Source organism: Nesoenas mayeri, assembly GCF_963082525.1.
Source record: "Nesoenas mayeri genome assembly, chromosome: 1".
Classification (NCBI taxonomy): Eukaryota; Metazoa; Chordata; class Aves; order Columbiformes; family Columbidae; genus Nesoenas; species Nesoenas mayeri.
The window spans coordinates 123,258,886-123,282,470 of record NC_137541.1 but is presented as its reverse complement, the minus strand read 5'-3'; the positions used below and the strand labels follow the sequence as shown (position 1 = coordinate 123,282,470).

The following is a 23,585-nucleotide window of genomic DNA, read 5'->3' as shown; positions in this document are numbered from 1 at the left end:
GAAGACTACTGACATGTTGCTTGCAAAGCTGGTGTTTTACGGTATCTTTAATTTATTATCTATTTCCTGAGTAAGGACTGGTTTATGCCATTAGCATCTTTCTTAAAGGTCATGTTCTGGGGTGTTTTTTCTTTCTGACATTTGTCCACATTCAGCACATATGGAAAAATTAAGTTTGCAGATGTGACCTACGTTGAGTATGATAATATTTCTGAAATAAATCAAAACTAATTTGCCTAGAAATATTATCGAGGAACTGTTTTAAATGTCAGTGTGCTAGTGAAATTAACAGTTGTTCTTTTATTGAGCATGCTGTTCTGCTAAAGTTACACTCTTAGCAATTGTCAAAGTATAAAATCTGTTCTGAAAGCTGTCTTTGGCACTTATTACTGAGGATGTTTACACTCATAAAAGTTCCTAGATTGACCACAGTGTTCAGTTGGAAATATATGTATCTGGTAAATTACCTAGAGCATTTGTATGAAACTTTCTGTCCTGACCTGCGTAGTTGTGCAAAGAACTTGATGGGACCTAATCATGACAAAGTTATTTCAGCCTGCATACTGAAGAGAGGAAATCTTGACTATGCTGAAACAAGTGGGAAAAAAATCTCAGTGATTTCATTGCTGTCAGTATTTAAACCAAATGTGGATGATGAATCCATTCAGTGACATTACTGGTGCAGTCACTTTGTTCAAATGTCTTATAGATACCTTTCTAATACGAACTGGATTGATATTACTTACCAGTTACAAGTGAGAGATATAATTTATATATTTTTGCTTATTTGTACATGGTTTTGTGAAATAAATGGATAGTGCTATATATGATGATTCTGGGTTTGCACAGGTTAATGGCTGATCGGGTGCTTGTGATTGGCAGTGGAGGGAGAGAGCATGCGCTGGCCTGGAAGTTGGCCCAGTCCCCACATGTAAAACATGTGTTTGTTGCTCCAGGGAATGCAGGAACAGCTGACAATGGAAAAATTTCCAATTCAGGTAAAAAGAAAAAACAAAATATTGTGCCAAGTAATGATTAATATGGTTGTTGGAACTGAAACAAAACCGCATTTGTGTTGAGTCGATAGGAGATAATTATATTTTTTTACTGGTACCACAAATTATTTAAGGCACTTTTTTTTTCCCCTCTATGTTTTGTTTCTGGATTTTAGAACTGCCTGGTAAAATGCCATACTATATCTATTTTTAGCCTAGCTTCTTAAGACAGTGGAGCTTATGTGAGACTGTGTATTTCTACACCTCATCTCTTTCCTCACACTGTTATGCTTTAATTCTCTTACCAATTTCAGTGAAATGTAACAGAGGAATAGAAGGCTCAAAGTGATTGACTTCTGGCTAGAAACTTCTCTGGTGTCTGCCCAGGCTGCTCACCTAAATTTAGCTGCATCATGCACTGGCATTGATTAAATCTTTGCTCAGATGTTGAAATTAAGTTGCCTTATGAACGTAAAGTTTTATCTTTTTAAGGTTTTATTCTGTTATGATAAGCAGCTTTTAAAAGTTTATATTGGTTACATATGGCAAATAAAATAAATTTAATAAGTTAGCAGATGTGTATTGAGAACAGTAGTGCAAATTGGAAATGTTCACTGTTCCTTGTGAACTCTGTTATTACATGTTTTTTTTACTGTGCCCTTCATGGACTGTTTCATTATTTTAGTCATACTTCTTGGGGAGATGAAACAATGACATTCTTATCTCCCATCTCTTATTTAGGCTTTACAGTGGTAACTTAATTATGTTTCCTTTTCCTTTTCAGCTGTATTAGTGAGCAATCACACTATTGTTACCCAGTTCTGCAAAGATCATAACATTGGACTTGTGTTAGTTGGACAAGAAGCTCTTTTGGCAGCTGGTAAGGCTTGACAGTAAAAATCAGCAGCTTGAATTCTCCTTTAAAATGACCTTCCTTGGTCTTAGGAAACACACTGACTTAGACTGTAGAGCAAGAAAATTTAGATTACCTTGTAAATTGTAGTCACTGAAAACACTTGGCTTCATATCAGTATGCTGCTTTTTCTATGTTAGAAATCAGCAGAGGAAGTCATACAGGATCAAGAATCAGTAACAGTTCTCTTGTGTTTTCTGCTCTGCTTTCCTTTGCATGAGGAATTGTCTTGCAGTAGTCCTAACATTATTGCAACAGTACCCAGACCATCACGTGCATTTATTGTAAAGTAGTACAGTAAGATCTCCACATCTTAAATAGTGAACAGAAGTACCAGACAGACCTAACAGTAGTCATGGGATGGTAACTGTGACAGTGCTTACTAATGTAAAGAGCTGGAGACCTCTTAAAACTAAATGATTAAACAGGTCACTGGATATGCAGAACCTTATTTTAAGGATGAATGAGGTGTTTGAGGCAAGGAAAAGTGTAGCAGACTGCTGGAATGGTTATGTGGTTTTCCTTTTGTGAAAATGACTTGATGTTTCCAAAGAGATGACTTGGTTATTTTGCTATTTTTGACAATTAGGGATTGTTGATGATTTGAGAGCAGCAGGAGTGAGGTGTTTTGGACCATCTGCAAAAGCAGCCCAGCTGGCATCCAACACCAGTTTTGCCAAAGCCTTTCTGGATCGACATGGGATCCCAACAGCAAGATGGAAAGCCTTCACCAATCCCCAGGAAGCTTGTAGGTTTATTATCAGGTAAATATTTTGATACTGGAAACTCCTCTGTTGAATCATCTGTGCATTGGGCCCTCACCTGTGATAGTTACCTAGAACTAGGTAACTTTTCAACTGTTGTTCTTCTCAAATAGCTATTGAATGAATTAGTTTTGTAATTAGAGACAGATGGTGAAGGTGCAGGGAACAGGTTGGTTTTCCTGTTCAGGGATCACAGCTCTTTTTCCCTTTGATGACCTTCAGGATGCTAGGTAGTCTTTTAGAAGACAAAAAAATGTGGCAGAGAAAATTATTTCCATATTTCTCGAAGAGTAAGAATAATTTTTACACAGACAGATACCAACAAAACGCTGTCAGTGGAGTGATTTGGAAGATACTGGTCAAATACTCATAACTCAAGGAGGATACTTCTATTTCTTCAAGGCTAGACAGCATATATCTTATGTGTGGAGAGAGAAATATAGCTGCATATCTCTGCAATTGCTTTGAGCAGTAATACCTCTGAAGTCATTGAGGATCCTTTGGGAGAGTAACTTACGGCTGTCGCTATTTTGGTCCAGCCTCACAGCAGCTACTGTGTTCAGCTACACTGGTCTGTGGCTGTGTCAGTTTCACGGACTTCTTGGTTTTGCTGTCATCTACCGCATATGGTATAATCTAGTGGAACTTCTTTTCTAAAAAAAATATAAACAAACTTTTAACTGACTTTTCTCTGTGACAGCATTTAGCCTGTATTACTGCCACGTAGAGAAACAGGCCAGCAACTCGTATGTCTGTAAGCACGCATAAGGCTCAAAAAGGAAAACTATCTCAGGTCAGCACGCTGAGATGTGGAGAAAGGGAGCTTTGTGTGAGCCTGCTTTAGCTGCTTGTATAAATCTAGTGTTGAGATTTATCCTAATATAAATCATAATGTGGAAAGGAGGAATGAGGTGTTCTTTGAGAAAACAGGCTAGTAGTGTGTAGAATCAGCTCTTCAAAAGGGACATTTTATTTGGCTGTTGACAAGCTGGAGAGAGGTGAATGGGTAAAGTGTAGTTAAAATACATTAACATTATGCTATTTTTTTTTTCTCCTAGATTTAGTTTGTGTTTGAGTAAGTGAAGCAATTCTGGGGATACAGTGCTGATACACTAGTTCTAACGTATCCTTTATGTGCAAGACCTAACTCGGCCTTAACCATATAACCCTAAACAGACCTTCCATAGTGGTCTATAGGATTATGTGCTGTAATCTGATGTTATAAAACTATAGATCATTAATGAGTTCATCTTTCCAAACCTATGACAGAAATAAAATAGTAACCCAACTCAGAGGAAAGCAGAAGAAACTGCAAGGCATTAAAATTCAGTGACTTGTCCAAGGATATACATTGAGTTGTTGTCAGAACCAACAACACAATTCATGGATTTCTGGTTCAGTTCTGTGCTGAGGGCTATAAGAGCCCATTTGCTTCCATGACAGGATGGACTAATAGGGAATGTATTTTTCTGATGTGTTATTCTTCAACTGTTCATAAAAAAAGGAGGAGTATGGGAGGCATTCAGCTTAAAAATTATAATTTCACTGAATGCAGTAGGGATGTCTAAATCTCACTTTTGCTTTCATTTAAAGCACAGACTTTCCTGCACGAGTTGTACGGGCGAGGGGCCCTGCTGCTAGAAAAGAAGTGACTATTGCAGCCAGCAAAGAAGAAGCCTGCAGAGCTGTCCAAGAGATTATGCAGGTGGATAAAGCTTTAATTAATCAGTGAGAATCCAATTCTTGATGTTCTGTAGCCTGTGAGTTTGTAATTTTGACCACAGGAACCAAGTATTTTCAGGAGAAACTTACCTATTTGACTAAGGAATTTCTCTGGGTACCATCCTCAGGTTCCTCATGTTTGCCCCAAACAGTGGACAAGTGTGCAGGGATTAGTAGAGTTTGTGACTGAACTCTCGTTCTGGCACTGAGTCCTGCTGCCCTGCCCCTCCAACATTTTCATTTTTCATTGCCTCCTGGGGTCTGATAAGGTGCATTTCAATGTCTCTTCCTTATCTCCAAATGAGATTGTTAGCATTGCACAACTTACCAGAAATCAAGCAAGCTGGTACTTTTTCATGTACCTAGTTTTTGTGTTAAAAGAAAATAAAGAGAGGATTTAACCAGTAAATGTCATATTTGCTAACTGGAGAACTTTGGTTTTTTTGTACAGGACAGAATGTTTGGAGAAATGGTTGTTATTGAAGAACTTCTTCAAGGGGAAGAACTTTCTGTATGTGATCAATGGTGTGGTTATGTACTTTTATTCTTTGCATTATTGCTATGCTGTATGTATAAGCACACAAGTTTATTGTTTCAAATTGTGGGTTTTTTTGTTTTAGTTGCACTTACATAAATATGCAATCAAAGCAATTTGATGCCATACTAATTAATGGATGTTGTCAGTAAAATTTTCTTCTACATCAGCCATAAAATTGCAATTATGCCGGGTGTTTTTAGGTGGAAAGTGATATTTTTTTCAAAAGTGTCCTAAAACATGTTTTTGTGGTCTTCGTCTTGGTAATTCTTGTGACATTAATAACTTTGTGCTAATATTTAGTGCCTGTTTTGGCACCGTCCTTACTATTGATTACTACTCAGTGGCAGAATAAAACTTAAGCATGCATATTATATGCCACATGAAAACTGAAAGTGCAAGTTTGTGCTGCGCTGAAAATGCCTCACACTCATTCAGGCCCCAGATCTGCAAACACATGTTTATCTTGAAACACATGAATAATTCTGCCAATCAAAGAAGACTGTTCACATGGCTTAAGGTAAGCATATGTCCACGTGATTGATAGGTTAAGATCTGATTCATCAGAAAGGGATTGTTATGAGAGGCACCATTTCTCTTGATAATTAAAAAATGAGAAAGACCTGAATGAAATCCCTCAGGTCTGTGGGCTTGCTGCAGAATAAATTAAACCTATTGTTTTCTAGCTTTGATTCCTAAATTGTCCTGGAAGAACTGAGCCTCACCCTGTGACCAGCATTGTTAACTTCCCTTAGGACAGGTCATTGTCACTATTTCTTTGTTGTATGTGTCTCTTAACAGTGCTTGTGCTTCACGGATGGTGTCACTATTGCCTCAATGCCCCCAGCCCAGGCCCATAAACGATTATTGGATGGTGACCAGGGTCCAAACACTGGAGGGATGGGAGCCTATTGCCCAGTTCCTCAGGTATTGCACTCCAGCTCCTCAGCCTGAAATAAGGCTGATCACGTCTGTGGTTAATATATCTCCTTTAAGGCTCAATCTTGTTTCTATCACATAGGCCAGATGTCTTCTGGAATTGATTGACTCTTCGCTTGTGTAAGTGCAATACAGGGCGCAAACTTTAGTAGTCATTCTTTAGGATTTAATGAGCCAATGTTCTCAGGAATGGTCTCTTTTACCTTTTCCATTATTCCTAAACTTGGTGTTTCTCTGCTCCTATTAGAATCACTTGAAATGTCTCTGCAAAATTCCACACATGCCTGGAGTCTTTGTGACTTGGACATAACCTTGGGTTTCTTGTTGTTGATTCTTAAAATGACTGCATTGTTCTAAATATACTGCTCTACTCAAGTACATTATTAGTGTGGTTTTCTATAAGTACAGAAACAAGCTTACCGTGTACAGCCCAGGTTGCCAGTGTTTCAAACCTCCTTAAAATTTGCCTTCTAAAGAAAGAACCAAACAGAGAATCTTGGAAAAGAGAGGATCAGTGCATCTGGCCTTTGGGCAGCAGCACACTAATGGAAGGAGTGCCCTGGTTGTGGGTGGGAGAGTGGAAAACACAGCTGAGGAATTTACTTACCCCAGTTCTTCCAGGTCCTATGAGCTAGTCCAGCAAATGTCATCACTCTCAGTCTGTTTCATGTTGGTCATCAGGTTCCAGAAGTTCTGCTAGAGAAAATCAATGATGCTATCCTTCAATATGTCGTTGATAGTATGAGACAAGAAGGAACAGCATATGTAGGTAAGTAAGCATTCAACTGAAAACCAAGGTAAAAAGTCCTATCAAGGTTAGTTTCATTGTTAGAGATTGCTTTCGAATTCTTTTTTTTTTTTTTTCTTTTTAAGTAGTTCATTTTTAATGCAGTATTAAGCCTCACTGGTTTGGTTTATAGCCCTTCCTTTGAAGAAAAGAACTTCATTCTTTTATCCATAAAACATACTGTATTTTTTTCAATGTTTTTTATTAAAACAGTTACAACCAGAGTCTTTGTAGTTTGGGTATAATTTATACTTAAGTTCAGTTGTACTGTTTACTCCTATATACAGCAATGTAAGTTCTCTTAAGATCTTTGTCTCAAGGCTGTTTTGAAAAAGGAGGGTGATGCTCACAGCTGTCACTTAGTGCCAATGGCTGCTTTTGGTACTGAAGACTGTGAAGATCACCTACATGTAAAGAGTTGGCTTCCAGTCTGCAGTGTATTCCCTGCTATTAATATTTGGTAACTTTTTTTACGACACCCAAATCTGCAGTAAGAATGTAACGGATGTTGAGCATTTTTATTATGATGCTGGAAGACCTAATGGTTTGTGTGGTTTGGTTTAAAGTTTAATACTTGTTCTTCTCTGGGAATTGGTTTTCTGATTATCCAATGAAAGGCTTTCTTTAGATCATGATAGGCATATATGTCCATTACAGTAGAAATTACCCAAGACCACCTTCAATAAGTTTTTGTTTGTTAGTAGCAGTTATGAATTTTGATTTTGGTTTTATTTTTTTGGCCTAGAGTACTTATGCTTCTATATTTATGCATAACAGTAGTGCACTTAATGGTAAGAAAATCACCATGTCTGTATGGTGAATGGGGTTTTATGGGAACTGTTTTTTTTATACTGTCAGCTCCTTCTGATCTCTGAATACCTGGAATTATAAGGCTGTAGCAGAAGGCAGAGAGGTTGCTCTCCATTGGATTTGGTCTAAAATGTGATGCGATGTTCCTCAGTTTGTGGCTAGCCACCTTCTTGGTTACTGTGGCATTTTTATGACTTGTGTATAACTGCTTGCAGAATCCCTGGTTCTAATTCCTTACAGTTTGCAGAAATGCATCCCACATTCGATAGTACTGTGTTGTGTTTAGACTAGTTCTTGAAAAATAAACATTTGTGTTCATTTGCTTGGCTATGTTCTTCCTATTCAGGTGTGCTGCAAACAGGTTTAATGCTTACCAAAGATGGTGTGAAAATTTTGAACTTTAAATGTCAGTTTGGTGACCCTCAGTGCCAGGTGAGTGAAAGAGACTGGAAACTTCAACGTGTTCCATTCTGCTACTTCTGACTGTTACCTTTAGGGAAGTGTACGTGATATATTTGGATTTATGTCTTCTTTCCCCTGAACACGCAGATCTGAATGAGAATGTCTTAGATAATGTATGAGGTAACTTAAAGTTTTAGCTTGTCAGCTTCTGTGAATTATTAATTAATTAATTTAAGTTAAAGAGCTGTTCCTCAGATTTTATTTTTTCTGTATAGAAGCAGAATGAGAGGGGCCTAAATTCATATTCCTTCTACATAATGTTGTATCTCATGTTTGTAAATTTATGACTGTTGCAAAAAGATGCTGCAAATTAATGCTCACCTATAGTTTCCAAATCTACCAGTATAGGGAAATAGAGTAGCTTCAGTTTGGCATGTATAAATTTTACTCTATTAGCTGAATTTTACCTAAGTTGAATTTCAGGTCAGCAAAATAAAAATTAACTTCTATCACTTTGAAAATTTTCTGCAGGTAATTCTTCCACTGCTTAAAAATGATTTTTATGAAGTGATTCAAGCAACAATTGATGGCAAACTCTGCAGCTTCATGCCAGCCTGGTCAGAAAATAGTACAGCTGTGTGTGTGGTCATGGCAAGTCCAGGATACCCAGGAGACTATGACAAAGGCATGGAGGTAACAGGTAACTGCCATAGGTTGTTTACTATTTAATTTCAGTGTAGTACTTCAGTAGGTTTGCATTTGCCCCTTTTCCCAGAGACCTGTACTGTTTTCTTCCCTCGTACCCGTGACACTCTATCAGAGTCTGCGTCCATCCGTCATTCCTTGTCCTTGTGGAAAGGTTAGCTGTTCGGTATGAACTTTTAACTGGAGTGTATGCCTGCCCAAAGTAGCAGAGGGACTAAATGTTTAAAATTGCATCAGTGTATAAAGCAATGTCTGTAGCTGGTTGCTCAGATAAGAAAGTGATGGGGAATGATGTCCTCCTGGAACAGCTCTGGTATGTCCATGTGGAGTACTTCCACACACTGTGCTGGAAACATGGAAGGTGCACTTCAGATCGATGTTGATTTTCTGTGTTAAAATTATTGTGGTTTAATATCTCATTGTTTAAAAAGTTTTAAAATGGAGGAAACTGTTGCGGAACTATTTCCTTCCCCCTTAGTTACTGCCTTGCCAGTCCAACGCTGTGCCTTGTGGAAAGCAACCCAGACAACTGATCCTGTATCAAAGCCACCTTATTTTTGTCAGAACTCAAGTTACCCTACATCACTCAGGGAAAAGGTCACGTTATTCTGCCTTTTCCCTTGTCAAGGTTTCTGCTGTCATGTTTTCCTCACCCACCCTCCTCCAGTTCACTCACTGTATTTATTTTGTTTTGTCAGTGATATTCTGTGAAACTCTGCATTTCTGTAACTGTAAAAATCCCAACCACATAACTGAAGGAATCCTTCTGCTAGGGAGTTGCCTTTCACTAGTCAATCTCAGGAACTTAACTCTTTTCATGCTGGTATTGACACCTTTAAGAGTGAGATGGTATGACCCCCTTGCTTGTTAATCACAAAACAGACAATCAAAACTATGAAATCCAGTCCATTCTTTCATTGTTATACTCCAGCCTCTGGAGTTGTGTGGGGTTTATTAGGTTTTTTTTTTCCTATTTTCTCACTGATTCCCACTTTTTAATGGCTTAACAAGCATTTTATTCTGGAGTGTTCCTTAAAACATGATGGTAAGGAGTTAGGTTTCCATTGCAGCAAGGCTAGCTGAGGCTCAGCTTTGACCTTGTCAGGGCAGTGTTGTGGCAATGTAACACGTTGTACCTTCAGCAAGTATAAAGGTCCTTTTTACTCATCTGTAGAATCTATTCGGCTGATAGCAAGGGAAAACTGTGCTTTGTTTTGCTTTTTCCAGGCTATGGCAGCAGTTCCTCCTCTTCCCTTATCCTCTCCTCAAAATACAAATCTAAAAAAACCCTGAACAATTTTGCTTTCCTCTAAAAGAAAAATACACGGAGCCAAATGAAAATAATCAAATCAATCATTTGTTTTAGCTATTGGACAGCCACCTGCAAGTGTTTGCAGAGCACTAATTCCTGGGAGCTGTGTAGAGTTGGCACAGCAGAATTTCTAGGGGAATGCAGAGGTAACATTAGCATTACTGGTTTAATATGGAGGAGAGGGGAGAATCCAGGCAGTAAGCTGCTATGAATTGTGATCTCATATAGGAAATTCCAGCACAAATAATTCACAATTACAATATACAGCACAGATTTGCCCTGGCACGGGGTAGTTATATGTCCTGTTGTGGTTCCTGGATCCCTTATTTCTGTTCCTGTGTCATCTGTGTCCTTACTGGATGTCTCAGAAGGGAGACTAAGGGCTAGGTCATGCTGTTTCTCAGAAGAAAGGTAAGGTGGGAAGCTTTATGTTTCTGTCTTGTCTGAAGAAAGGACTTCAATCTTCACTGCTTTGCCAACATAGCATGTGATTTAAAATACTCTGAGAGTTCCTTTTGCTTTTGTAGGGCTGCTGCAAGCCAAAGAGTTAGGCCTGCAGGTGTTCCATGCTGGCACAACGCTGAAGGATGGCAGAGTGGTGACGAGTGGTGGCAGAGTCCTCTCCATTACTGCTGTTAAAGAGGACCTGATGAAAGCACTAGGAGATGCCAACAGGGGTGTAGCAGCCATACATTTCAAGGGTGCCACTTATCGGAAGGACATTGGCCATCGGGGTATTCGGCTTCTCAAACAGTCTCTGTATGTAAGCAAAGGCACTAGCAGAAATTGATGCTAGTCCAAAATTTTGTATCTGTTGTTCCCATTTGTGTGATGAATGATGGTCTATGCAGAAAATGTCACTGCTGCTGCTAGCATGTCCTTTCCTCTCCGCAGCGGTCTAATGTACAAAGAGAGACACGTGGAAGCTGTAACTAGTGATGTTTTGTTTCAGCATCTGAAAACATCAGTTGTGAGTGGCACCAGATCAGGTAAGACTGGGAAGAATCTTTGAATTTCCTCCATATATTGAATGCAACAATTTTTTAAATTATTTTTTTTCCCCCAGGAGATAAGCAATGCATTCTTGGCATGGAAACTGAGCTTGAGAAGCTGGGCTGGGGTCTCCACTAAGAAAGAAAACTCTCATTTCTTTCTTATCACTTCTCTTTTTCTTAACTAAAAAAATGATTGGCTTAACATGGAGATGATTGCACTTTTTCAAGGTTAATCTAGTGAACAGAATAACCCCTGGATTAATGGAATGGTTTTGTATGTCTCTGGACAAAAGTCATCCTACCAACTCTACATATGAGTACAGCATCCAAACAGTTATTAGACTGTGGCTAACAATCACTGAACTTGTTATTTGCTCTTCAGACTATGTTCTTTACTCTTAGCAATGATCTGCTGAGGAAAATTTCTTCTTGATTTTTTTACCCTTAGAAAAAAGTAGCCACAAATTAAAACGGCGAGCTGTTAACAGTTTGGTAAAATGTTTAACCTTTGCTATACACAGTCCATAGGTCACAAATACAGAATAATAAATATCTATTTACAACACCATGAAATATGTGACTTTGGGGTCCATGCTTCATGAATCTGTGCATGTTTCTGTCAGTGGACACAATGTTGCCTTCTCCGGGAAACCAGAATTTGCAGTACTTGTCTTGGTGAGTCTTTTATTTCCCATAAAAATGACCCTTGACATATTTTTACTTGGCAGGCAGTCATTCAAAAGTAGGAGACTTTGCTGGTTTCTTTGACTTGAAAGCATCTGGTTATAATGATCCTATCTTGGTATCTCAAACTAAAGGCCTTGGACCTAAACTCCAGGTAACTTGGAACTTGACGTAGCAAAGCTCACGTTATCTCCCAAAACTGTTTCAAATATCAAAGCCAATTGCACCATCTGCATCCTTTCTGCGCATTATAAATACGTCTCTAGTCCACTGCAATGGTCATTTGAACTTTGTAGATGATAATTGAGCAAGGACTCTATGTTATTGAGAATGTGGAGACTCTGTATTTCGTGATGAAATGATAGTAAATCAAAACATTTAGATGAGCACTTCAGGAACTAAGAACCAGAATTTGTGCTGTAAAATAGAAGGTTCATTGTCTTTGAGAAGTACAGAGGGAGTGTTGAGACAGGAACTGTCAGACTTAGCTTAATAAATTGTGTGCAGAGAGGTAGTATGATTACCTTTGTCAGGGCACTGGGGAAAAGAACGGTGGAAGAGATAAACATTTAAGAGGAAGAGAAGCAAATAGATAAAGAAAGCTAATTACACAAGGACACACAGGATAAATTCAGCCAGAAATATATATATAAATATATATATATATGTAATTAGAAGAAAACTTCCAGCTATCAGAGGATTTGGTGGTCTGAAGCTGCCTTTCCCTGGTCGAGCACAGCAACTTAACTTGTTTCAAGTTGTTTATACCTTTAGTGATAGGATAGTGTAGTGTGGCTTCCTGCAACAGCAGGAGACCCAATGTAATAATCCAGAAGGTCTTTTGCAGCTTTACGTCCTTGGACATCTCTGAGCATGAAGAAGCGGTTGGTGCTGGCTCTTGTGAGTCTTTGTTCCAACTGTTTGGAAGGGAGACATTCCCAACTGTGTTTACACAGTCTGCTCCCAAGACTTCCCCTTGGCCAAAAAATTTGGCCGATGCCTACGTGAATTGTTACTAGATTGGTGGGAAGCAGATGTTATAATGCAACAAAGGACACGGGATGACTGGATTCCACAGCACTTCTAAATCCACCAGCCAGTAAAAAAGTCAGGCTTGTAATCCAAATTCAGAATTTGTTTAGGTGCTGATCTCTTACCATTTTGAAGCCAGTGATAGTATTTATTTGCATTTTTCCCTCACCCATCTTTCTGGACTGAGCTTTTCTGCACTGTTATAACTACACTGATAGAGCTGTGTCAGTAAAAGGTAGTTACCTTGAAAATTTATTGACATATATGCAATCTTCATCCTATTTCAGACCCAGAAGTGGTAACTGACAGGCTAATTGCACTGTACGAGCTGCAGCTGTGCATCTACATCAGTGTTAGCACACAAGGAACTGCTTTGGTATATCCCTGACAGTGTGGAAACCTCTGCTTGTAATAAAGTAGTGTAAATGTCACTACTTTATAGAAGTCAAGATGTCTGAATCAGGTTGCATTACTTGTAGGGTGAAAACACCTTAATAACTTTAAAAAAAAATACAAATGGCAGCTTCCCAAGGGAATACTATTGCTTTATGAGAGACCTGTCTTTCAAGGGAGCCTACAGAGCAGGCCCACATTTTTGTCTATGACATGAGATAGCTGAGATCAAAAGTCTTCTTGGGGAGGGTGGGAGTGAAGAATTTCATTCCCTGTGGACTTGGAGAAGAAGGAGAAAACTACTTAATAAATGGTATCAGTTTTGCCGCATAGCCCGGTGAAATTAGCAGACAAAAGTAAAGCAGAACACACAGTGATATTTGAGCAACCCAATCTTATTATGGAAATTGCTAGGATGTTCTGTAGGTTGAATATCCTAGGAATTTATAATTGCTTTTAGATACCTCTTATTCTGGATTTGACATAATATTAAAAAAACAAAAAAAACCTCAAAAACCAAAAAAACAAAAAACAAAAAAACAACCAAACAAGCATCCCAAAATGACAATTTTTGAGTATCTGGATCTAGAATTTGAATTAATGCTAAAAAAAATAAAATAGATTTTTTTTTTTTTCTGTGCTAGAAAATGAGCTGTTTTCTTTTGATTTAAAAAAGACTATGCAGGAGATTAGCTTCTGCATATATGTTCTATTGTGATTCTTTTCAGGGAAAAGAAGATTTCTGCTTATTTGACTGCTTAATATCTGGATTTTGTATATTCCTTTTCACCACTGCTGGTTCCCACCATGTTTTTTGCAGATTGCACAAGTGTATAAGAAACACGACACCATAGGTCAGGACCTGGTTGCCATGTGTGTCAATGCTATCCTGGCCCAAGGAGCAGAGCCTCTCTTCTTCCTCACTTATTTTGCCTGTGGCAAACTTGATGTCGAAGTGACTGAAACAATCAAAGAAGGAATAGCTGAAGCCTGCGGAAATGCAGGATGCATTTTCCTGGGTATGAACACTCCTCTCATTTGAGTTCTGATGTTGGATGTTGAAACAATTACTAGTGAGATAGACTTTGTAGGCAGAGGCAGTATGTGGCATTAGAACAGTTGTTTTTTGTTTGGTGAGAAAAACAGTCAAGCATTTGGGCTTAAATTCTTCTTTATCTCTAAAATGGGTCAGCACAGAAGGATGATTTTTACTATTCATGCATTTGGATCTTGATTCTTGCTTATTTATCCTTGCACAAAAGAGAGCAAAACTGGATGCATCACATTCATGAAGCGTTAAGATGTTTACATTCCCTCTCTGATATTCAGTCATAGCAGGGAGGTGCCAGATAAGTAGCATGAAAAAAGTTTATTCTTTCACTGACTAGATGAAGCTTTGTTTTGTTGAAGTCTTGAGGTGAAGCAAGAAACCAAGAAGGATTTTTAAAATACATCTGAATGCGCTGCTTAGGTTGCATGTCTCTGCAGCTGTCCTGGATACGATACTTATTTTAGGAGATACTATAGATTTAAAGCAAACAATAAAAAAAATGTTTACAACTTGTGCTGGCTACTTTCTCCCCGCACTTAGGCAGGGAGATGGCTGAGGTGGCTGGCATGTATTCTTCTGGAGAGTATGACCTGGCTGGCTTCGTGGTTGGCGCCGTGGAGCGAGGGCAGATGGTCCTGGGGCTGCAGAGAGCTGAGGAGGAGGATGTGCTTGTTGGACTGGCCTCTTCCGGGATTCATGGCCATGGCTTCAGCATCATAAGGAAGATTCTCTTAATGTCCTCCTTACACTACTCCTCACCAGCACCTGGCAGTTGTGGTGACAAGACTCTAGGTACAATATCTTTCTTTTCACAACCAAGCCCACAAATGAATCGTGTTCAGACATTTTCATAACTAGCTGCTGCCAAGGGGTGTTTACTTTAGGATGGGTTACAGATAGTCCCTCTTTGGGGAAGGTATGTGGGCTTGCTTCCACAGTTTTGGAAGAGTGGGCGAGCACTTTTTGCTGCTTCCCAAGGCTGTCTGCCACAAAGATCAGAAGGGGACCTGTTCAGAGAAGCATTCCCACCAAACACCTAATGACCTTTTAAACAAATTAATTGACACTTTTGTTTGCAGGAGATATATTGCTGACTCCAGCAAAAATGTACAGTCCATCTTTGCTGCCTGTCCTTCGCTCAGGGCATGTGAAGGCTTTTGCCTTCATTGCTGAGGAGGGGTTGGTAGAAGGAATCTCCAGAATCTTGCCAGAACATGTCAGTGCTGTCCTAGGTAAGTATCAAAGATGACTGTTTCTGTTTGACAAAATTAATATACAGCATAGACTTGATTTTTCAGCTTCAGTTATAGAGGTACTCAGAAATGTATGTGTCTACGTAATTGAAGACTGAATGACCTGAAGTCATTACTTTTCCAAAGAGCCTACCAAAAGCATTCACATTTCAAGTTAAGTATCAGCTGATGAGCACCACTCTCTCATTGGAGAAGGGAAATTTAAGGAGAGTTTGAAGGCAGCTCATGTCTAGGACAAAAGGTATTTGAGAAGATTGTGTGTTCTGCAAGGCACATCTCCATACTAAACATTTTGAGCAAGGACACTTCTTGAGAGATTTAATTTGCATTATTTGCTCCACAATACGTGTACATACAGACATGTACACACACACATATTTAATGCAGTTTTATAGTGGATGGTAGCTTCCCTGCAACAGATTAACATTTGACATCTGTAAGTATGGTATTATAGAACTTTTTTTGTTGAAGCCGAAATAGAGCGAAGTATTAAAAAGTTCAAAATATTAAAGAAAAACCTATTCATGCAATTTCAAAAATATTGTGGGGGTGCGGAGAGAGGAAGGAAGATGTCTGTATGTCTGTCTGTATTTCTGTAGAATGAAATTAGAAGGGGAAGAAAGAAACTCGGTGATCCTTGTGGGTCTCTTCCAACTCAGGACATTCTATAATTCTATGATTCTATGAACTCAGCTTACTAAGGTGGTGCCTAGCGTGCTTGCCAGTGCCTGGAAGCACAGACAAGGTAACAAGCCCAAGGGATTGTTAGTTTTCTAAAGTAAAATCAAGATGGCAAGTCTACACCATCAAGCTTTTCCAGAAACATCCTAAGACCATGCCTGTGTGAGCAGAGTCACTGTGAAATGCCATCCATCCTTCCCATCTGTGTGTATAGAACTCTCAGCCCTGTTTCAGTCTGCCCATCAATACACATAATTGTACACTCTTGTACTGATTATTGGTTATTTGAAACAGAAAACCAGGATCTGCTTAAGTAGTCCAAAAAAGCCAGAGGATTATGTGTCCCACAGCTCCTTTGTCTCTTACAGAAGAGATGCAGATCATCTGTAGCTTTGTCCTTCTGGCTGATGAGAGATGAGTAAATCTTAATTCGCCATCATTTCCTACATGTTTCCATTAGAAAGCCCAGAGACAACTTGGCTCACACAAATTACAGCTAGAAACCTCTGGCTAAGCAGCAACTATAAAGCTGACTGGAAGCTGGGTCAGTGTCCTCCTTGAGTAGTATTTTTAAAATATCAATAATTAATCTCTATCAGCTCTTGTAATATACCACTGTCATTGTATATATAATAAAAGATGGGGAGCAAACATTTGTGCTGACCATATACAAATTCCAATCCTTTTCAGATGCTCTCAGTTGGAAGATCCCTGAAATCTTTTGCTGGCTTTACAAAGAGGGAAACCTTTCTGAGGAGGAGATGGCTCAGACTTTTAATTGTGGGATCGGTGCAGTCTTGGTTGTGCAGAAGGACCTGGCTCAGCATGTTCTCAAGGACATACAGAGACATGAGGAAGCTTGGCTGATTGGGAAAGTTGCTGCCTCTTGTCACACAGGTTAGCAGGTGTCCTAGTGGGAAATGAAGACACAAAAATTAAACAGAGTATAGTTTGACTCCAAGTGTAAGAGATTCATCTGTCTCACTTCAGAGGGGTTTCCACTTAAGGATGAGCTATTTAATTTTTCAGTTTATACAGATTAAGTTGGTTTAGAGTGTGATGTTGTGAAGTGTGAGCATCTCCTGGGATGTACCAGTTGTCCTCAGTTGTGTAGGTTCTGAGGAGACTCCCTATTGCAAAGGTTGTGTAGGTCATATGTTTGCCTGTCGTTTCACTAGCCTGGAGGCTACTCAACACCCTCCATCTACATTTCATTATTAAATTCAGTGAAAAGTGAATGTCTTTTTTTTTTTTTTCAGAGTGACAGTACTTGAATAGTGTCTTATCTAGGTACTGACTTGAGTAAATCCCTCTGATGGCAGTCTCTAAAGACTGAAACATATAGTTGTTCATGTTTTACCACAATCATGGTAATCAACCCACGTCCTTTCCTACCCCTTCCCTACTCACATGGATCCTGTGTAAAGATCAAGTGTAGGCCACAGCTGTGTACAGTCATATATGATTGTAGATCTTCATTCTGGGATGTCCATTGCTTGACATGCAGCAAGACATGAGCCAGAATCCCTCTGGAAACCAGACAGCTTGGGGAGAAGTTTTGGTGGTCAAAATGCAACCTCAGCTCTGTCAACATCATTTTTAGTGTAATTTTGCAACACAAGAGAAAGAGGAAGACAGGTGTAAAAGGTGGGGAAAATCCTTGAAAAGACTATGCCATAGCTAGGCCTTTGGAGACAATTCTGCAAGTGGGTAACACAAAATAAATGAGCACAACTAGCTTGAGTTGGTTTGTTCAAGTAACATATGATTTTGTACTTCAGGTAGCGCTAGCATAAATTAATTGCTGATAGGTTTTTCTCTTTATTGAAACTTATGAAACTATACAAAGTGAATTTAGGTGGGAAAGTAAAATCTAAGCTATTTTAACTTTTTCCTCACATATTTGGAGGAGGTTCTCACATCAAAGTTGAGAATCTTCTTGAAGCTCTGCAGCTGAGCAGCCCCCAGCATCTTCTGAATAGCGCTGCTGTCGAGAGTCAACACCAGCCCAGAAAGAACAAAGTTAAAGTAGCTGTTCTCATCTCTGGAACAGGTGATCTTTCATTTATCATCACACAGAGGTATGTCCTTGCAGAGGAGAGGGTGAATTCAGCCGTGGTACAGGTGCATCCACCTTGCCTGTTTTTCAGTAGAGTCTATGGAGCCTTCTAAAACCAAGGCTGCATTTTGACTGAAGTCAGGACGTTGTGTTGTACTGCTAAACAAATGAGCTTTATTAGTGCACAAATTCCTTAGTCCTCTTCTGTTTGTGCGGTTGTTGAAAACAAGATTTTTTTTGTTAGATAAACAGGACTGAGAGCAAATTTTCAGTGGCACAGGTGCTCATCTGTTTCATTAATGTTTCCTCTCTCTCTTCATTCAAGGCACAAACCTTGCTGCACTCATCAGTTATGCAAAAGAGCCAGGCAGTTGTGCTCAAGTTGTGCTTGTCATCTCCAACAAGTCTGGTGTGGAAGAACTACGAAATGCAGCCCGGGCTGGAATTCCCACCAGGGTAAAGACACCTGTTTCCTTTTCTTTTTATCACCACCTCACAGCTACTGAATCTGTAGGTCTTTATTAAGTGCTTGGTAAGCATTCATGTTTTGCTTTTCTTTAAATTTTTTATGTTGCTAAGTGGAAGTAGCCTGAAGCTGTCAGAACTATCAGTAGAGGTGGAGCTGAAAGCTGTACGGACAGTGCTCACTGGAGACTGTGAGTGTCTTTGTCGTCTCTTCAGTGAGTGCTACAGTCCAGAGTTAGGAAGACACTTAAAATTGCAAGTGCTTTGATGATTTCAGTCTGAGACTGTAGCCCATGCAACTTCAAGCTTTAACTGAAATCAGTAAGACTTCAGTCTCTTTGAAGCACATAGAACCATTTAGGTTGGAAAAGACCCTTAAGGTCATTGAGTCCAACTGTTAACCTAACACACTAAGTCCACCACTAAACCATGTCCCAAAGTGCCACATCTACACATCTTCAAACGCCTCCAGGGATGGTGACTCCACCACTTCCCTGGGCAGCCTGTTCCAGTGACTGACAACCCTTTCCAGGAAGAAATTTTTCCTAATATCCAATCTAAACCTCCCCTGGTGCAACTTGAGGCCATTCCCTCTCATCCTATCACTCGTTGCTTGGGAGAAGAGACCAACACCCTCCATGCTACAACCTCCTTTCAGGTAGTTGTGGAGAGCAATAAGGTCTTCCCTCAGCCTCCTTTTCTCCAGGCTGAACAGCCCCAGTTCCCTCAGCTGCTCCTCATCAGACTTGAGCTCCCGACCCCACACCAGTTTCGTTGCTCTTTTTTGAACACACTCCAGCACCAACACAAGCATGTTGTCTCCTTGACTCATCCTATCTTAGAAGGAGCTTTGTCTTAGTCACTTTCAACATCACCATACAAGTCTCTTCTCCTACCTGTGGTCAGTAAAGGAGCACTGTGTTGTGGAAACTTTCATTGGTTTGTTTCATAAAAGAAAAAAAATATATAGAGAGTGACATAATGTCATCATATTTGTCAAAACACAGAACATGGCTTTTGAAAACATTCAGCAACTTGATATTTCAAATGCAGCCCACCGAGAACCCTTCCTTCTGACATTTAATGATTTTGGGCAGTTATCTTATTTGTACAGCTACACACGGGTGAGAATAAATGCCCTTAGAGGCTCTCCGTGCATGAAAATGTTTTCAGCAAACTCTCTCAACAGCTGGGTTGGATTCATGCTACTTTTTTTTTGAAAGTATAGAGACTCATCTTTGGGGAAAAAAAAAAGTTAAAATTAATCGACATTTTCATAGGTAAGAGCATGACAGTTTTGTTAGCCCGTTATTTGATGAATGTCTTCATGAACAGAGTCAGGAATCAACACTTAGCTTGGGAACTGGAGCTGAGAGGTGAAGTAGAAATAGAACAAGACATGACTCCTTCCCTTACACAGAATGTCTGGCCAGTTTGTTCTCTTTTTTTAGGTAAGCTCATGATTTTCAATAAGCAACTACAGAATAACTGGTGGTGGTGTTGTTGATGAGCCATTACTATTTGTACTTTAGTCTTTGGCTAGACATTCTGGAAAAAGAGGTCAGAATCTTCTGATGTGTTCCCCCTTATTTCCCTCTCCACCACATTACCCACATGTTTCTCTCTTTGCAGTTGGCTTCTCTTTGTGCAGATTTTCTATACATCATAGAAGGTATCCCATGTGAAACAGCCAGTGTTAACTTAGCAAGTGATTGGGGTGTTCCCAGGAATGGTTGTATGAATGTGAAAAATCACAAGTATGCTGAATAATACACAAACTTATAACTTTTAAATCCTTGCATGTCCTGGAATGAATCCATTTTGCTTTCTCTTTGTTGCCTAAGTAGCTGCTCTCATTCATGCAAAGTTATTTCCTTGATAGGGCTTTTGATCTGTTTTAATGTTTTAGGTGATTGATCATAAGTTGTATGGGAGTCGCTCTGAATTTGACAGCACGATTGACCAAGTTCTTGAAGAATTCGCCGTTGAACTAATATGTCTTTCAGGATTTATGAGAATTTTGTCCAGTCCTTTCCTCAGAAAATGGAAAGGTAAGAAATTGTAACTCTAAAAGAGAAATTAAAATGTGGATGCTTGGTCTCACCAGAATTACACAGTCCTAGTTCTTAATCTTTTCATTAAATCTCTCACAGCCTTGCTGACACTGAGGATTCCACGTAAATCAGTGGGGCTGCCCTATGCCTTAATTCATTCCAGCCAGTGGGACAGTCCAGAGTAGCACTTCCCCAGATTTCACAGAATCATAGGACAGTTTGGGCGGGAAGGGACATTCAAAGGTCGCCTAGTCCAACCCCCTGCACTGAGCAGGGACATCTTCAACTAGATCAAGTTGCTCAGAGCCCCGTCCAGCCTGGCCTGGAATGTCTCCAGGGATGGGACATCTACCACCTCTCTGGGCAACCTGGGCCACTGTTTCACCACCTTCATTGTAAAATATTTCTTCCTCATGTCTGGCCTGAATTTCGACTTCTTTAGTTTAAAGTCGTTACCCCTTGTCCTGTCACAACAGGCCCTGCTAAAGTGTCTGTCCCCATCTTTCTTATAGGCACCTTTTAAGTACTGAAAGGCCACAAGAAATCTCCCCTTCATTACACCATGTGTATTTTTTGCTTTTTAACCTGAACCTGAAGATGCCCTGTTACATTCTGACTACTGTTGAGACCATTTAAACTCCTGAGTGGTGCTCAATGCTGTTGTTTTGAACTGATGATCACATCTCGCTTTTCTTTTTAAAGAAAATTCAGTTCAAATTCTTTTGTTTTGTTTTGTTTTCCTTTTTTTCTCCTCTCACACTGATGCCCAGGGAAAATTTTGAATGTTTCCCCATCACTTTTCCCACCAATCAAGGATGGAAATGCCCATCAGCAAGCCCTGCAAAGTGGATTCAAAGGCACAGGCTGCACCGTGCATTTTGTCCTGGTAAGTGTCCTCTTACCTAACATTAGGTTATGAAAAGGAATTTACCTTTTTTCTTTTCTTTTTGAATGCAGAAACATGAAGAGGTAACAGGAATGTGTGGAAATCTTGGGACTGCTACCAGTAAAAACAGGAAGATGTGGGGGTTACATTGCATTTGTGGTTTCTTGAGAACCTGTCTTCTTCATATTATAAGGGGGTGTTTTTTCAGTTTCTCCTACTCTCAGCAAACTGTCCTCTGAATCTTCTAGCCCATGTCTCTCTTCGTGGTGTACCCCCTAACGTAATGTGGATACCCCTAATAGAGGTTGTAAGCCTCTCCAGATGTACGTTCAGCCTCCTGCACACAATTACACGTGCTTGCTGAGACCTCTCATGAGATTTTTCCTCATGAGATTTTCCCTGTCTCATCCGCATCATCCATGACCATCCTGAGACTGTTCACCAGCCTCTTCTAAAAGACTCCCAATATCCCCATTTTAGGAGGAGTCCAGTCCAAAAGCAGTGATCCACCAGGAGCCGGTACCTGTGAAGGCAGACGACACGGAGGAGGCACTGTCAGAAAGGGTGAAAGAAGCTGAGTGCCGGGCTTTTCCCATCGCCCTGCAGCTGGTGGCCAGCGGGGCGGTGCGGTTAGGAGCTGATGGTAAAACCTGCTGGAAACAGGAGAGCCAAAGTCTCTGTCTTCAAGAGGAGATGGGCATGTCCTCTCTCATAGCTCTGGAACCTCCAGAAAACAATGTGGTGTAGCCAGGTTAATGAGCAGCTTGTTCTCCATTATTTTTCCCCTCCTCCTTGCTGCCCTCCATCTGATTCTCTTGGACTGGCAGCATATCAGTGTCACAGGTTTCCATTCTGAGCCTTGATCCTTTTCCCTTAGCTTGCATCTTTAGTTACCCTCCTTTTGCGAAACTGGCAGTGGAAGCCAAGCGATCATTTCAGATTTTGAATTTAGTTCTTTTGGTCTTTTTTCATCTGTAAAGCAGATACTGTGTTACAGACCAAAGAAGGGGCTTAAGCTGCAGAAATGGTATAGCGCTTCAGAGTGAAATTAATTCTTCTGAGGGATCAGCTTTTGTTGGCTGTGTCACATTGCAGAGCACCAAGAGCTTCACCAAGCAACCACAATCATGAACTGTGTTGCTGCAAGGGGGTAACCAACTTGGATGGCAGAGGCCAGACATGATGGGGCAGATGGGAAGTGAGGCCCAGGCTGGCACAGTGTGGATTTGGCACCAAGGGATGAATGCAAAGTTCCGTGTGAGGAGGTAGGAGCCTACAAGTACCTCGTCCTTGTGATCCCCACCATGTGGAGCACCTCAGGTATGGAGGAGAAGAGGATGTGTAAACATGCACCAGTGTGGGAGCCAGAGTCCAGTGAGCTGCCAAGCAGGAGATCCAAAGGCCAGCAAGGCAGAAAGCTTCTAAAAGGCAAATCAAAATGAAACAAGCTCCTTGTCACAGATTATTTGTCAATACGATGGGATAGTGTACGCTGAACATACATCTAGACACTTTCCCTGGCTCCTTGAAAGGGGGCAGCACATAGACATTCCTGGAATCTCATATTAAAACTTTTGGATCTTGTGGGGTGAAAATTTTGATGGAGGGACTAGAAACACCAGACTTCAGGCATTTTTCTGCCTTCATCCTTGAAATCAACACAAGACACTCTCAGCTTAACTTGCCGTGGCAGGAAAATCTCCATTTTCTTTGCTGACTGAATGATTGGCTTGATCCAGAGACTTGCTGCTGTTAAATAAAACCTTTTTCTGTGGGAAGCTTATTTTATATCTGCCAGACTCATGACGTGCATGCAAGTAACAAATCAGAGGAAGAAAGCTAGTTAAGAAGCTACTTGAACAAACCAGAAAAGAAGTAGCCAGAGCTGAATTTTCCAGAGGAAAGATCATTAATATCCATTAGATGCAGTGAAAAAAAAAAAAAAAAAAGTACTTTTGTTTTGCTGTTACATGTACCATACTAGTAAGGGACATACTATATATCTCACTCTTGGCTACATCAGTTAACAAGTATACATTTTTCCTTTATTTTTTCTTTTTTCTTCCTCTTTTTTTTAATGTGTAGCTTGGGGTGTTTCAGTAGTTCAGGAGGGAAGAAAAATTCAGTTTCCTTCCATAATGGCTGCCA

The 23,585-nt window shown here is 40.0% G+C and overlaps 1 protein-coding gene across 1 annotated transcript; it reads left to right on the top strand.

Moving 5' to 3' along the window:
• Positions 1 to 853: 853 nt before the first annotated feature.
• LOC308047127 (trifunctional purine biosynthetic protein adenosine-3-like) lies at positions 854 to 22,184 on the top strand (the record flags this gene model as incomplete). Its single annotated transcript, XM_080355400.1, has 21 exons — positions 854 to 998; positions 1,780 to 1,875; positions 2,498 to 2,672; positions 4,266 to 4,377; positions 4,846 to 4,905; positions 5,731 to 5,856; positions 6,550 to 6,637; positions 7,812 to 7,897; positions 8,399 to 8,567; positions 10,412 to 10,643; positions 10,779 to 10,873; positions 11,608 to 11,717; positions 13,809 to 14,007; positions 14,580 to 14,831; positions 15,119 to 15,271; positions 16,664 to 16,870; positions 17,883 to 18,026; positions 18,358 to 18,488; positions 20,407 to 20,548; positions 21,322 to 21,437; positions 21,918 to 22,184. 21 exons carry the CDS (start codon positions 854 to 856, stop codon positions 22,182 to 22,184), a joined length of 3,105 nt encoding a protein of 1,034 aa, XP_080211526.1.
• Between the last annotated feature and the right edge of the window lie 1,401 nt (positions 22,185 to 23,585).